The sequence below is a fragment of the Phyllobates terribilis genome, unplaced genomic scaffold (genome assembly GCF_046119375.1).
Source record: "Phyllobates terribilis strain yellow unplaced genomic scaffold, ASM4611937v1 Scaffold_4__5_contigs__length_816908805, whole genome shotgun sequence".
In the NCBI taxonomy this organism is placed as follows: domain Eukaryota; kingdom Metazoa; phylum Chordata; class Amphibia; order Anura; family Dendrobatidae; genus Phyllobates; species Phyllobates terribilis.
Window position 1 is genome coordinate 140,072,121 of NW_027362764.1, and position 16,060 is coordinate 140,088,180.

Here is a 16,060-nt window from a genome sequence, read left to right on the forward strand (position 1 = left end):
TAAAAAAAAATATTCCTGGCCCCTGATACCTGGGGCTATTTCTACAGATATCTGTAAAAGCACTAGCAGACAGAACTGGAATGGACCCTCTTGCTATGTGTACTGCAGTCTGCTATATACCCTGCCTCCCTGCCTAGCACTGATATCTCTGCAGCTGGATTAGTCCTCAGAAGGACTGTTAGTTGAGATGGATATGTGTCTCAAATTTAGTCTGGTATACCTACACTAACTAGAAACTCTCCCTACACTGTCTGATTCCGGAGTGACTGTGATGAGCATAGCGGCGCCAGGTCTGAAATAGACCTGATGATGCTGTGCGGCCAGCCAATCACTGTAAAGCCACAACCAACATGGCTGCAGCATTACAGAGTGTGGCAGATAATCTCTGCATGTTGATTGGTGCTCTAAAGAGCGCCAAACATGCAGGGAGGGGACCCAAGCTCCCGCCGAGTAACTCCGGAAATAATCGGTGAGCGCCAAGCATCTCGAGCGGTGACATGCTCGGGCGAGCACCGAGCATTAGCGAGCATGCTCGCTCATCACTTTTGCTGACCAATACCACATCTATAAGATCAATTCTTAAATCCGTTGTCATCGGATGTGAACCCATATTAATGCGGTAATAGACATTTTTTGGAGCATGCCAAATATTACACTCCATTTAAAGTCATTCAGCTGTGTTTTGTTGAACCTATTCACACTTGGTCACTGTATACTACAAGGCCACTGGTTAAAACCGTGGTCGTCTCACGTGATCCCATATTACTGCATTAATAATACAGACATTTTGTGAAGTGTACCAAATATACTCAATTTAAAGTCAGCCAGGTGTGTGTGGTTGAACCTATTCACACTTGGTTGCTGACCAATACAACATCTATAAGGCCACTTCCTAAAATTGTGATCATCAGACGTGATCCCATATTACTGCAGTAATAATTGTGACTTTTTTTGGAATGTACCAAATGTTATCCTCCATTTAAAGTCTGCCACTTGGGTGTAGTTGTTGTTCATTCTTTTTACACTTGGTCGCTGACCAATACCTCATCTATTCGGCCACTTTCTAAAACCACTTCCTAAAACCGTGGTTATCAGATGTGATCCCATATTACTGCAGTAATAATACAGACATTTTGTGGAGAGTGCCAAATATACTCCATTTAAAGTCAACCAGGTGTGTTGTGTAACCTATTCACACTTGGTTGCTGACCAATACCACATCTATAAGGCCACTTCCTAACATCGGGGTCATCAGATGTGATCCCATATTACTGCAGTAATAATTGTGATCTTCTTTAAATGTGGCAAATGTTACCCTCCATTTAAAGTCTGCCATTTAGGTGTTGTTCATCCTATTCACATTTGGCCGCTGACCAATGCCACATCTATAAGACCCCTTCCTAAAACCGTAGTCATCAGACATGATCCCATATTACTGCAGTAATAATTGTGACATTTTGTGGAGCGTGCCAAATATACTCCATTAAAAGTCAACCAGGTGTGTGTTGTTGAACCTATTCACACTTTGTCGCTGACCAATACCACATCTATAAGACCACTTCCTAAAGCCGTGGTCATCACACATGATCCCACATAATTGTGGTAATAATAGACATTTTGTGAAGTGTGCCAAATATTACACTCCATTTAAAGCCAGCCATCCAGCTGTGTTTTGTTGAACCCATTCACACTTGGTCACTGACCAATACCACATCTATGAAGCCACTTCCTAAAACCATGGTCACCAGAAGTGATCCCATATTACTGTGGTAATAATACAGACATTTTTTGGAGCGTGCCATATATTACACTCCATTTAAAATGGGCAAGGTGCGTGGCAAGGGACAGGGAAGTGGACGTGATGGTGCATGCAGAAGCTAAAGCCATGAGCAAGATGAAACTGTGCCTGCTGAGGGAGCACAACAAACACCTATATCATGTCGAACTACCTTCCTGTCCTAATTACTAGGGGGCCTCGGAACACAATTATTAAAGCCAGAGCAGTTTGAAAAGGATGTTGCTTGGATAGCAGATAATGCTTCCAGTCAGTTTTCCAACACTACCACCGCCCTGTTTTCGACACGGTACAGTCTCAGTAGCTGTGACTCTGGACCATATATTCCTCACCCTGATCCTCCTTCCTCCCACCATGCAGAGTGCCAGGGGACCAGTGATCCCACACTTGGACACTCCAAAGAGCTGTTCACTTTTCCATTTATACTTTCGGGCCTTTTGCCCGCCCTGCTTCAAGCGGGGCAAGAGGAGATCACATATAGCGATGCTCAAATATTTGAGCAGCCACAGTCACATGAAGGTGACAGTGGGAAAGTGCAATTACTGTCGCAATTGGTGGATGATGATAATGAGACACAATTGCCACTAAGTCAGTAGGAGACCCAGGGTGCGTACGTCGAAGAAGAGGTTGTGGTCGATGAAGTCACTGACCCAAACCCCAAGGTGACATGCATAGTAAAGACATCGGCACAGAAGGGGAGAAATGCGTAGCATCAGAACAGGCAGGAACAAGTGTGGCACCCCAGGAGTCTGGTTGCCACAGTGGCATAGCCTCCCTCAAAAGAGGTAATGCCATGCCTGGAAGCAAGCAGGGATCCCCTAGTCAGGTATACTAAACATGTAACACTTTCCTGGCTCCAGACCAGCAAGGGAAGTCCCCTCCCCTTGGCAACTGGGATCTGGGAGCGGGGTTAGCTAGACTTAGTGTCAGGAGTTGAAGAGAGGACGTCGAGGAGAGAGGAGCTGGGGACTGGAGCTGCGCGGCAGCTCACCCCAGAAGTACCGCACAGAAGAACCGGACACCGGAGTCCGAGGCTGTGGGGTACTGAAGGCCCAGCCGCAGAAACCGGAGGGCAGGAGATTGCAGGTCTCCTGGCCCCATCAGACACCCGGAGGCTCAGCAGCACCGCAGGGTCCAGCACCACCACGTTGGAGCGACGCGCCAGCAAGGCCCGAGCTGCCTGCCATACGGGTGAGCACAGAAACGCCGCACTCAGGGACGAGGGCCACCGCACAGCTACAAGTAGCAGGGCCAAAGAGTTTAGTGAAAAGGGAATGCCTCCAACTTCACCTGGCAAGGAGGATTCTTTACTTGCTTCCAGGCTGCCCGGACTTTCACTTCTAGCCAGTACCCTAGTCCCAACTTGTTTAATCGGCACCAGTAAAGACCCTGGGACTGCACTTCCTTGTCTCTGTGTTTCTTGCTACGCCATCAACCCCTGCACTACAACGCCCAGCACAACCTGCAACATCATCTACACTGCCCTTGAGCTAGCTCTTCCTGTGGAGAGCCACACCATCCCTGCTGCAGTAACATCAGCATCAGAGGACTGCTCTGCAGCGGCGGCTCCCTTTTGCCGCATTCCACGGGTGGCGTCACAAACTCTTTAAAAACTCTATAAATCCCCTATATATAACCCCTTTTATTGACCGTCCTGGGTCACGGACCGGGTCACTGCCACTGTGACATTCCCCCAGCATCCACCGGCCCAGCACCGGGTACCCCAAGGCCCAGGGGGCGCGTCACAAGCAGTGGGGTGGCCATAGAAACAAGGCAGGCAACTGTTCCCCAGAACACCAACATGATGTAAGTTGCCAGTCCAACTGTTAGGTCTTCCAGAGTCTAGTTCTTTTCTAAAGACTGTCCAGATAACCTCAAAAAGGCCATTTGAAACCTCTGCAATGTCAGTATCAGTAGGGGCAGCAAAACTACCAGCCTGACCATCAGCATGCTCAGGCACAAAACAGCAAAGCACCCAACTTATTGGGCCAAATGCCAGGGTCCAGAAACAGTGTCTGTGGATGACACCATTGCCTGTTCTGCTGTTGTCCAGGCACGCCAATCCTCTGTCCATGGCATAGGCAAAGATGCCTCTCGACTTGCACTTGTTGTTGCACACTTGAAACCCCCATCATCAGCATCCACCGCTTTGTTCCAGAGCAGTATTCAGTTGTCCCTAGCCCAGTCCTTTGAACGTAAGTGCAAATACGCAGCCAAACCCCCACAGGCCACAATATTAAACTCACACATTTCTCGAATGCTTGCATTTGAAATGTTGCCTTTTAAGGCTCGTAGAGGCAGAATCTTTCCACAACCTGATGGCTGAGGACATCCCTGGGTACAAGGTCCCCAGCCGCCACTATTTCTCCTGGTATGCCATCCCCGCATTACACAAGCATGTGTCCCAGAACATTACCCTTGCCCTCAACAATGCAGTTACTAGGAAGGTCCACCTAACCACAGACACATGAAAAAGAGCTTGTGGCAAGGGACGTACATTTGGCTGATGGCACACTGGGTTAATATAGTGGAAGCCGAGACTCAGTCAGACCCTGGGATGGAACACGTCCTCCCGATGCCTAGGATTGTGGACCTTGGGTCAATCAGAGTTACCCCCACATTCTACAGCTCCTGCACTTCCTCTTCCTCCTCAGCCTCTATATCTGATATGACCACATCAGTCAGAAGCTGGAAGCACTGCAGCACTGCCTTGGCTAAGGGGCAACAGGCACTACTGAAGCTAATATATTTAGGTGACAAACCGCACACCGCTGCAGAGTTGTTGACATCTGTAAAAGAGCAGGCAGATCTGTGTCTGTCACCGCTGAATCTACAGCCAGGCATGGTCATGTGTGACAATGGCAGGAACCTGGTGGTGGCACTGAAGCTAGGGGAGCTCGCACACATACCATGACTGAGCACATGGGCCAATCTAGTGGTTCTGCGGTTTCTCAAAACCTACTCGGATCTGCCAGAGACGCTTGTCAAAGTATGCTGCACGTGTGCCCATTTTAGAAAGTCACCTACAGCTTCCGCCGTCCTCACCCTGCTTCAGCAGCGTTTGCAGCTCACTGACTGGTGTGCGATGTCACCACTTGTTGGCACTCAACTTTGCAGATGTTGGGAAGGATTTGTGAGCAGCATAGGGCAGTTGTTGAGCACCAACTTCAACACGACCGTTTTTATCCAGATCAGCCTCCGCACATAAGAGCTGATGAGTGGGCATGGATGTCAGACATCTTTGCTGTCCTCCAAACCTATGAGGACTCCACCAAGATGGTGAGCGTTGATGATGCCATAATTAGCATCACCAACTCGCTTCTCTTTCTACTGAAACGCATGCTGCTCAAAATTAAAGAGGAGGCATTGCAGGTGGAGCACAATGAGATGGAGCAAGGAACCATACAGGGTGATGCTACACATCCCAGCCTCATCTCATCACAACGTGGAATGGGTGATAATGAAGTGGAGGAGGAACAAGAACTGGTTTCCTGCGCTATAGATGGTACTATGCACACAACATTCATACCACCTATTCAGCGTGGATGGTCTGAGAAGAGGGATAACGAGGAAGAGGAGGATGAGGAATGAGGAGAGCATGGACAATAGTCCCCTTGGTCAGGACAGGGAAGACTTGACTGTTTGCAGTCTGGCACATAAGGCTGAGTTTATGATCCTCTCCCTTTCTCATGACCCTCACGTTGTACGCATTTTGGCTGACAATAATTACTAGTTGGTCACACTTGCAGAACTTTCTCTCTCCTTCTCATGGTGGAGAGGTCTAATAAAATTTTGCAGTACCAGAAGGCTCTTGTTGTGGAATTATTAAAAAAATTCCCATCTGAAATCGCTGGTGGCAGAGGTCACAGTTCATTGTACAACCAAGGAGTACAGGCGAGGGAGACACAAATACAATGCCGCAGAGGCAGGGGAACTCTATCAAACCCTCCCAGTGCCCAGGCCCTGATGCGCGGGGTACTCTGACAAGGAGGGAAAAGTTTTGGAAGATGTTGAAGGAGTGCCGTGCCTTATAACTATTGGGTATCCAAGCTGGACACGTGGCATAACCTGGCTCTCTACGCCTTGGAGGACCTGTCCTGCCCTGCTGCTAGCATTTTGTCAGAGTGGGTTTTTAGTGCTGCTAGGGGAATTATAACTAATAAATGCATCCACCTGACAACTGAAAATGCTGACAGGATGACTCTTATCAAAATAAACCAGGACTAGATTGGGCCAGACTTCTTAACACCACCGGATGATAGCAGCGGAACATAAAGTCAAATCCAGTGGCTTTTTTTTTGAGGGGGGGGTATATTTCCATGCACCTCTTCACACCCAGACTTGGGTATATGCCTCTTGATTTTGTCTATGTTCTGTTGTCCTCCTCCTTCACCATCTCCTTATCCTCCACCACCATGTCACCAGGATGACGGCTATGCAACACCAAGATGATTTTTTTTAAGGGTGTTTATGATACCCGTGGCAAATTTTTTTAAAGGCCAACCTCTAACATTCTGTATGTTATACAGTATGTTCATATATGCCCCCCAGGGGTAATATTTTTTAAAACCATGCACTTAGTGCATGGGCATTATCAGTATAGGAGACTCACTCCTTAACAATGGTAACAATTTTTTTAATGAAGACCTCCTCTACATCTCTTCAAATGGGCATTGGGGTTTTTCCAAATTTTGGGCAGCCCTTCCAGTCACTGCATATGCAATAACAGTATATCAGACCTACTCCTTAATAATGGGAACAACAAAGCATAGCTGGCTGATGGTTCTCAACAATAGTGCCCTTTAACAATAGTAATGGCCACCTGTTGGCCCTGTAAAAACAGACTTTGTGACTTTAAGAGTCCCTACTTCATAAATGAAACAGGATTTGTCTGATCATGTCTCACACACCACATGGGCAGTTAAGGTAGTACTTGTAAAATGTTAAAATTACAGTTACTGGTGAATGTATCTTTCACCGTTGAAAACAATGCAAAAGTGCAAAAATGCATCAAAAATGCTAAGTGTGAACTTAGCCAAAGGTGTGGAGGAACATTTATTTATTTATTTTTTGGGGGGGGGGGTATTTACTTTGCATTATATGTAAGTCATTACCCTGAAAAGAGTGTCCCTTAGCATTTTTTCGAGGAAAATCCATTTTTACTTTGTTTTTGTATGTTTTATTGTGAATCCGCAAAAGTGGCATAATACTCTGACAACAATGTTCACAGCAGTGACCTGGGAGTCAGAAATGCTTCCAGGGGTCTTCCTCATACTGTTTCCATGTCATTTTAGCACTGTTCCCATCGATTTGGGCAATTTTTAGGCCCCCTGCAGACCTAGGGGGGACGCTGGAAAAATGCTTGAGTTTCCCATTGACTTACATTGGGCTCGTTGCTCGGGTTGAGCACCCGCGCATTACGATTTGCTCAACCCGAGCAACAAGTGTAATGCCCCAATCTGGGGATTACTATAGTTTTTATAAGAATGATGAATATTGTGTATGTGCCTTTAATGGTATGTTCTATGTCCTTATGACTTAGCACTTATCACACCAGTTAAGCTAGTAAGTAGTTAATTGTCCACACCAGAGCAAGTTGCTAGGGAACACTTTGTTGGGTGGTGTTAGTTACACAACAAGTAACACCAAGTACAGTTTTAGTCAGATCAGATCCAGATAGAGATGAAGTAACATCACACAGAGCATCACCACAGCACCCAGCCAGCATGTGATGGAACCTATTCCCCTGTTCCTACCGAGCTGTATTGGGAACGGCTAACCTGAGGAAAAGTGTGAGGGAGCAGAAAACATCCACTGCTGGGGGTGAGTGATTGCCCACTTCTCAAGAGCACGCAGGTCTCTTTGCCTTTGCAAGTGCCCCGAAGAGGGATCGACATTCGGCCAGTAGTGGTTACCCATAGGGGACTATGGTGATAATGTTGGTATATTGTACTTCACACTGCATGAAAAGTTAGTGAGTTTGGAACAAAGCGGCCTAATATGGATGGAGACCCACTAAGGGTGAACAGACACTTTATAGCGTTAGTAGCGGACCGCCAGCTTCAGGCACTAGATGGAACTATTTGTAAGATCCTCATTTGTTCGAGCACTGTTATCTCCGTTTACTAAATGCTACCGGTGGTAAAGGAACTGTTTACCATCTGCACATGTTGTTCTACTGTACCATCTATGGCTGTTACCATCAAGGCTGTGTGAAGTAAAAGTTAACCTGTTCAACATTAACCTGCCTCTGTGACTCTCTGATCTCATCTCCTGTCCTCAATCAGTAGCACCTAACATCATGAGGAAGGCCATCCACATCTCACAACCCAGAGGAAACAGTACAACGGAGTTTAACCCCTAAACACAGCCGTGTGTCTTTTAACTGTGACCTCCACAGCGCCATGCGTTGGGCACGGCCACCACCGACCTTGTGCCCATGGGACCCAGAGAGGATCCGACCCATGCCCAGCATACTGGAGGGTCTCGACCCTGCACTTCGGTGCCCATTACATGAGCACCTAAGCATTTTAGTGCTCACTCATCAATATCTATAACACATTATTATGAGAATAACAATCATCTTGTCTCTAAGTGACGGCACAATTGCATTCTGCTATCTTCATCATTTCCGTAGTAATCACTGTTTCTACTCGTCTTTGGATTATGATGTGAATTTGCATAGTCATTATTAGAATTTGTACTGACATGCAGATTCCACATGTTGTGTAGTAACAATTAGATTGCTCTTACCCCAGAATTCAGGTCTCTTCTTCTTCTCTTTGCAGCCATCCTGTTGCCTGCACTTTTCTTACAGTGGCAGGGGAAGGAGGAGGAGGATTGAGACTGGGTGTTGTGTACCAGCTTGGACTGCTGTTTCATATGACAGAGCTTTGTTTCCAGAATAGCATAAGGGGCCACATCCATCTCCATTTCTTTTATCACTAAGATCCAAAATGCGGCAGCTGCTTCATACAAATGCTGTACATCTGACTATATCACAATATTGGGATCTGAATCCTAAATTTATGTGGCAGTGTGCAGATTTTTACTAATATTTGAAAATATTTATTAGTATTTAATAATGATGAGTGAGCATGCTCGCTACTGCTCGGTGCTCGGCCGAGCATCTCACTGCTCGAGATGCTCAGTGCTCGCCGAGTATTTCCGGGGTTGCTTGACGGGAGCTCAAGTCCCCTCCCTGCATGTTTGGCGCTCTTTACAGAGCCAATGAACATGCAGGGATTGTCTGCCGCTCACTGTAATGCCGCAGTCATGTTGGTTGTGGCATTACAGTGATTGGCTGGCCACACAGCATCATCAGGTCTATATAAGATCTGGAGCCGCCAAGCTCGTCACAGTCTCTACGGAATCAGACAGTGTAGGGAGAGGGGCTGCTGAGCTAGGGAGAGATTTGCTTGTTTCTAGTTAGTGTAGGTGTACAGGACTGTATTAGAGGCACATATCCATCTCAACAAACAGTCCTTCTGAGGACTAATCAATCTGCAGAGATATCAGACAGGCAGGGTATATAGCAGACTGCAGTGCATATAGCACAAGAGGCTTCATTCCAGTTTTGTCTGCTGCTGCTGCTGCTGCTGCTGCTGCCATTAGATATCTCTAGAAATATGCCCAGGTCTCAGGGGCAAGGAATATTTTTTTTTTATCTTAATCCTGATTTAATGCTTAAAAAGCAATCCAGAGAACACGGTTTTTCTGCGCCATTTGCTTGTTGGCAGTGCAGAATACAGCCAGGTCCTTTCCATATTACAGCGCTAAAAATCCAGCTATTTAAAACTGGTTTGTCCATCACACGGGTGACATATAATTGCGCTGAAAATACTTCCATTTCTGACCTCCATTAAACATTTCTTTCAGTGTGTCAGAAAAGCTATTGACACCAGTTTTCTGTTCAAAATAGTTACCTACAGGCCACCTATTTAAAACTGTGTTTTCTCTGTCACACGGATCACATATAAGTTCGCTCCAAATTCAGCCATTTGTAGTGAGCGTGGAAGATATTGTCCTCCATTTAAAATGGGCAAGGGACAGGGAACTGGACTTGATGGTGATGGTGCATGCAGAGGCTGAGGCTATGGGCAAGCTGAAATTGTGCCACAACAAACACCCACATCTTCTCGCTCTACTTTCCTGTCCCAGTTAATAGGAGACCAAAGAACGCCACTATTGAAACAGAGCAGTGTGAAAAGGTTATTGATTGGATAGCAGATAATGCTTCCAGTTACTTAGCCACCACCACCAGCACCCTGTCTTCCACACGGTCAAGTCTCAGTAGCCCTGAGTCTGGGCCGCATATTCCTCACCCTGAGCCTCCTTCCTCCCACCATGCCGAGTGCCCCGAGACAACTGATCCCACACTTGGATACTCTGACGAGCTGTTCACTTTTCCATTTATAGATTTGTGCCTCTCGCCCAGTCCAATTGAAGCGGGGCAAGTGGAGATCTCATGTAGCGATGTCCAAATATTTGATCAGCCATGGTCACACGAAGGCGACGGTAGGAAAGTGTCACAAGATGTGGACGATGATGAGACACAACTGCCAGAAAGTCAGGAGGAGGACCATTATGTGGAAGTGGAAGACAAGGTAGTGTATGATATAGTAACTGACCCAACCTGGCAGGAGGACATGCTGAGCAAGGAAAGCAGCACACAGGGGGACAGAGGCAGAGCACCCCAACAGGCAGGAAGAAGCAGTGTGGTGGCCGCAGACAGAAGGCAGGCAACCGTTCCCCGTAACACCAACATGAAGGAAGTTGCCAGTACAACTGTTAGGTCTTCCCGAGTCTGGTTGTTTTTTAAAGACCCTGCTGACAACCTCAAAAAAGCCATTTGCACCACCTGCCAGGCCAGCATCAGCAGGGGTGGCAAAACAACCAGCCTGACCACCACCAGCTTGATCAGGCACATGGCAGCAAAGCACCCGACTTTGTGGGACGAACTCCAGGGTCCAGGAACAGTGTCTGCGAGTGCCACCAGTGATTCTTCCGCTGTTGTGCATGCAAGCCAATTCCCTGTCCATGGTGCATGTGAAGATGCCTCCTGCCCTGCACCCGTCATTGCACACTCTCAAGTAGCAGCATCAGGAAGCACGTGTACGTCCTTGTCCCAGCGAAGCGTTCAGTTGTCTATACCCCAGTCCTTGGAATGCAAGCGCAAATACGAAGCCAACGCCACACAGGCCACACTACTAAATTCCCACATTTGACGACTGCTTGCACTCGAAATGTTGCCTTTTAGGCTCGTGGAGAGGGAAGCTTTCCGCAACCTGATGGCGGCGGCCATTCCTCGGTACTCGGTCCCCAGCCGCCACTATTTCTCCCAGTGTGCCATCCCCGCATTACACAAGCACGTGTCCCAAAACATTAGCCGTGCCCTCAACAGTGCAGTTAATGGGAAAGTCCTCCTAACCACGGACACGTGGACAAGTGCTTGTGGGCAGGGACAGTGCATCTCGCTGACGGCACACTGGGTTAACATAGTGGAAGCTGGAAACCAGTCGGACCTTGGGATAGAACACGTCCTCCTAACGCCAAGGATTGCAGGCCCTAGGTCAATCAGGGTTGCCCCCACAGTCTACAGCTCCTGCACCTCATCCTCCTCAGCCTCCTCTTAAGCCTCCATCTCTGAAATGACCACATCAGTCACAAGCTGGAAGCACTACAGCACTGCCTATGCCAAGCGGCAACAGGCTGTGTTGAAGCCAATATGCTTAGGTGACAAACCACACAATGCTGAAGAGTTGTGGACAGCTCTGAAAGAGCAAGCAGATCAGTGGCTCACACCGCTGAACCTACAGCCAGGCATGGTCGTGTGTGACAATGGCCGGAACCTGGTGGCGGCTCTGAGGCGAGGCAAGCTCACACACGTACCATGTCTGGCCCATGTGCTTAACCTCGTGGTTCAGCGGTTTCTCAAATCCTACCCGGAGCTGCCGGATCTGCTTGTTAAAGTATGCCGCCTGTGTGCCCATTTTAGAATGTCACCTACAGCTTCCATCGCCCTTGCTGTGTTGCAGCAGAGTTTGCAGATTCCAGCTCAGATTGGAGTGTGATGTTCCCACGCATTGGAACTCTACACTGCAGATGTTGGGAAGGATTTGTGCACAGAAGAGGGCAGTTGTTGAGTACCAGCATCAACAAGGCTGTCGGTATTCAGTTCAGACTCCACACATAAGACCTCAGGAGTGGACATGGATGTCAGACATATGTACCATCCTCCAAAACTTTGAGGACTCCACCAAGATTGAGTGCGGCGATGATGCCATAATTAGCGTCACCATTCCACTTCTCTGTCTTCTGAAATGCTCTCTACTCATAATCAAAGAGGATGCATTACAGGCGGAGCACGAAGAGATGGAGCAAGGAACCATACAGGGTGATTACACACCGCCTAGCCTCATCTCATCCCAACGTGGATTGAGTGACAATGAGGAAGAGGAGGAGGAAGAACAGGAGCTAGTTTCATGCACTATAGATGGTAAGATCTGCACAACTGTCATACCATCTGTTCAGCGTGGAAGGCTTGAGGTCAGAGGAGGAGGAGGAGAGCGTGGTCAGTCATCCTCTTGGTGAGGACACGAAAAGTCTTGCCTGTTAGCAGTCTGGTACGCATGGCTGACTTTATGTTATGCTGCCCTTCCCATGACCCTCGCGTTCTCAAAATTTTGGATGAGAGTCATTACTGGTTGGTGACACTTCTAGACCAACGCTACAAGGAGAACTTTATATCTCTTATTCCTGAGGCGGACAGGTCTACAAAAATGGGGCAGTACCAGAAGGTCCTTGTTGCAGAACTATTATAAAAATTCCCATCTGAAAACGCTGGCGGCAGAAGTTATAGTTCGTTGGACAACCAAGTACTACAGGCGAGAGCGATACAACTCCAATCCAGCAAAAGCAGGGGAATACTGTCAAAGTTCTGGGAGAATTTTCTCAGCCCCTCCCATCACACAGACCCTGAGGCGCGGGGTACTCTCACAAGGAGTGCAAAGTTTGGGAAGATGCTGAGGGAGTACCTTGCCGACCGTACCAACATCCTCCGTGATTCCTCTGTGCCTTATAATTATTGGGTAACCAAGCTGGATACTTGGAATGAACTGTCTCTCTACGCCTTGGATTTCCTGGCCTGCCCTGCCACTAGCGTTTTATCAGAGCGGGTTTTTAGTGCCGCTGGTGGTATTAAAACTGATAAGCGCATCCACCTGTCATCTGAAAATGCTGACAGGCTGACTCTTATAAAAATGAACAAGGGCTGGATTGGACCAGACTTCTCAACACCACCGAATGATAGCAGCGTAACATAAACTCAAATCCAGTGTTTTTTTTGGGAGGTGTATGCCCTTGCACCTTTTCACACCCACACATGGGTATACGCTTCCTGATTTTGGCTATTTACTCTTGTCCTCCTCCATCTGCTCATCCTCATCCTCGACCACCATATCACCAGGGTGAACATGGTCTGTGATGCAACACCCACATCATCTTTTTAAAGGTCTTCATGATGAACGTAAAAAAACCTAATTATACAGTATGTTCATGTATACCCCCCAGGGGTAAATGTTTGTCAGCCCATACACTTAGTGCATGGGCATTACAAGTATAGGAGACCCGCTCCCTTCTAATGGGAACATTTTTTTATGAGGCCCTCCTCCACGTCTCTTCCAAGGGGCATTGGAGTGCCTCCAATTTTTGGCAGCCCTTGCATTTACTGCATAGGCCAACAATATGGGAGACCCACTTCCTAATAATGGGAATATTATTTCATGAGGCCCTCTATGTCTTTTCCAAGGGACATTGGAGTGCCTCCCAATTTTTGGTAGCTTTTGCATTCACTGCATAGACAAACACTATGGGAGACCCACTTCCTAATAATGGGAACATTGTTTTTAAGAGGCTCTCCGACCTCTACGTCTCTTGCAAGGGGCATTGGAGTTCCTCCAAATTTTTGGCAGCCGTTGCTTCACTGCATAGGCAAATAGTATGGGAGACCCTCTCCTTTCTAATGTGAATTTGTCGTTACTGTGGCCTTGCTCTATGTGTCTTTAAATTGTTAGTGGGGTTTTTCCCAAATTTTGGCAGCCATTGCAGTCATAGCATGGGCATTACCACTATAGGAGACCCACTCCTTTATAATTGGAAGATTTTTTTTTACTGAGACCCTCCTTTATGTCTCTTCAAAGGGGTAATGGGTTGCATCCAAATTTTTGGCAGGCCTTGCAGTCACTGCATACACAATAACAGTATAGGAGACCCACTTGTTATTAATGGGAACAACAAAGCATAGCCGGCTGATGGCTCTCTAACAATAGCGAGGGCCGACTGCTGGCTCTTTTATAATAGTAAGGGCCGCCTGATGGCCCTATAAAAATAGGCTTTGTGACTTTCAGAGTCCCTCCATCATAAATGAAACAGGATGTGTCTGATGATGTGTCACATACCACATGGCCAGATAAGGTTGTAAAATGTTAAAATGACATTTCCTGGTGAATGCATTTGTCTTAAAAAATAACGTAAAAAAAAAGAAACAGTAGGATCTTTCTTTATTATAAAAAACCGAGTCGCCAATGTAACCTCAATGTAATCACATTGTTCAGCTCCTGCACCTGCTCCTCCATCTCCGAAATGACCACATCAGTCACAAGCTGAAAGCACTGCAGCACTGCCTTGACCAAGCGGCATCAGGCTGTGCTGAAGATAACAACATGCTTAATGCTTAGGTGACAAACCGCCCAGCGCTGCGGAGTTGTTGAAAGCTGTAACACAGCAGCCTGATCTGTGGCTGTCACCGCCAAACATACAGCCAGGCATGGTCGTGTGTGACAATGGGCAGAACCTGGTGACAGAGAAATGACAGCCGGAGTAGATACGGTTTCCCGCTATGCCAGTCCTTTCACCAAGCTAAAGAATATGGCTGCGGTGAAATACAACTCCCACTGAGAAGCTGTTTCAGATTGAAAAACATTGGGCCCACCAGAGGATTTGATTCTGAGGGCTCACCTTTCTCCCCCGCTCAAGAGCCCCATAGCAGCTGCAAAGTTAGCGCTATCATGAACTCTACTGATGTAGAAGCCAGGGCACACCAGAGGATTCTCTGGTGGGACTGTCCAACCCTGCCGAGAAGCAGTCCTGGCTAAGGAAAGTGTGTGCGAAGGTTCCCGGACACTCTATGGCTGCTTTTTTACTGAGGTGGAAACCCACGCAAACACGGGGAAAACATACAAAATCCTTGTAGATGTTGTCCTTGCTGGCATTTGAACCCAGAATCCCAGCGCTTCAGTGCTAACCACTGATCCAATGTGCTGCCATTCACCCTCTGATATCTAACAGGCTGGAGAAATTTGCACCTACTGCCACTCTATCTTCAGCTCCTTTGTGAGAAACTAATGTATTTGGGCAGCCACACAGTCTACCATATAAAATTCCTGACAAGGAAATTGGGGATGGCTTCGCTATGGGTACTGGTGGCAATGCTAATACCATGGCGTCGTACCATAGTTTACTGGAAATATTCCAGGCTGGTAGGAGGCAAGCAGATAACCGCAGAAAAGCAGCAGCAGTAATGTTCAGAGACCCCCGCTTGTAGAAGGCGGAGACAATACCGGGTGAAATAGTGGCAGCGGGGAACCGAGTATGGGCAACCTGCCGCCGCCATGAGGTTGTGGACAACTTCCAACTCCACTAGCCTAGAAGGGCACATTTCAAGTGCAAGCAGCTGCCCAGAAATCTGGCAGTTTAGTATTGCTGCCTGTGGGTGGGTAGCTGGCTGCATACCTGCGCTTGCATTCCAAGTAACAGAAAATTAAGCAGATGGTGGCCTCTATCATCATCATGGCCTCACCTCAGCACTATGAACTTTCCTGAAGGAGAAGCTAGGGTCCACCGGAGGAGTACTCTGGTGGGCCCGTCCAACCCTGCTGAGAAGCATCCCTGGCTAAGAAAAGTGTGTGGAAAGGTTCCCGGACACTCTATGGCTACTTTTTTAATGTGGATTGGACGTGCTTATGCATGTTATTTCTCAAACTGCATTGCAGATCAGGCCACTGCCCAACTCTGTAGTCATGAAATTAAAGGTGCAAAGAAAGATGTTTGTGTGTCAAAGCACCACCGACAAGTGCCAGCTGATGTTGGACAGGCTGCCATTGCTTCTGCAACAAGCTGCATTACAGTACTTCCTGGGAGAAATGACACCCAGAGTAGATATGGTTTCCTTCTATGCCAGTCCTTTCACCGAGCTAAAGAATATGG

General features: G+C 47.5%; 1 protein-coding gene across 1 annotated transcript in view; it reads right to left on the reverse strand.

Annotated features, from left to right (window-relative positions):
* The window catches only part of LOC141265121 (ATP-binding cassette sub-family B member 5-like), a 169,387-nt gene extending 160,756 nt beyond the window's left edge, over nt 1–8,631 (reverse strand). Inside the window, exon 1 of the mRNA XM_073677795.1 lies at nt 8,549–8,631. Within this exon, the coding sequence (XP_073533896.1) occupies nt 8,549–8,587 (39 nt within the window). The 5' untranslated portion in view covers nt 8,588–8,631. The remainder of the gene's footprint in view (nt 1–8,548) is intronic.
* Between the last annotated feature and the right edge of the window lie 7,429 nt (nt 8,632–16,060).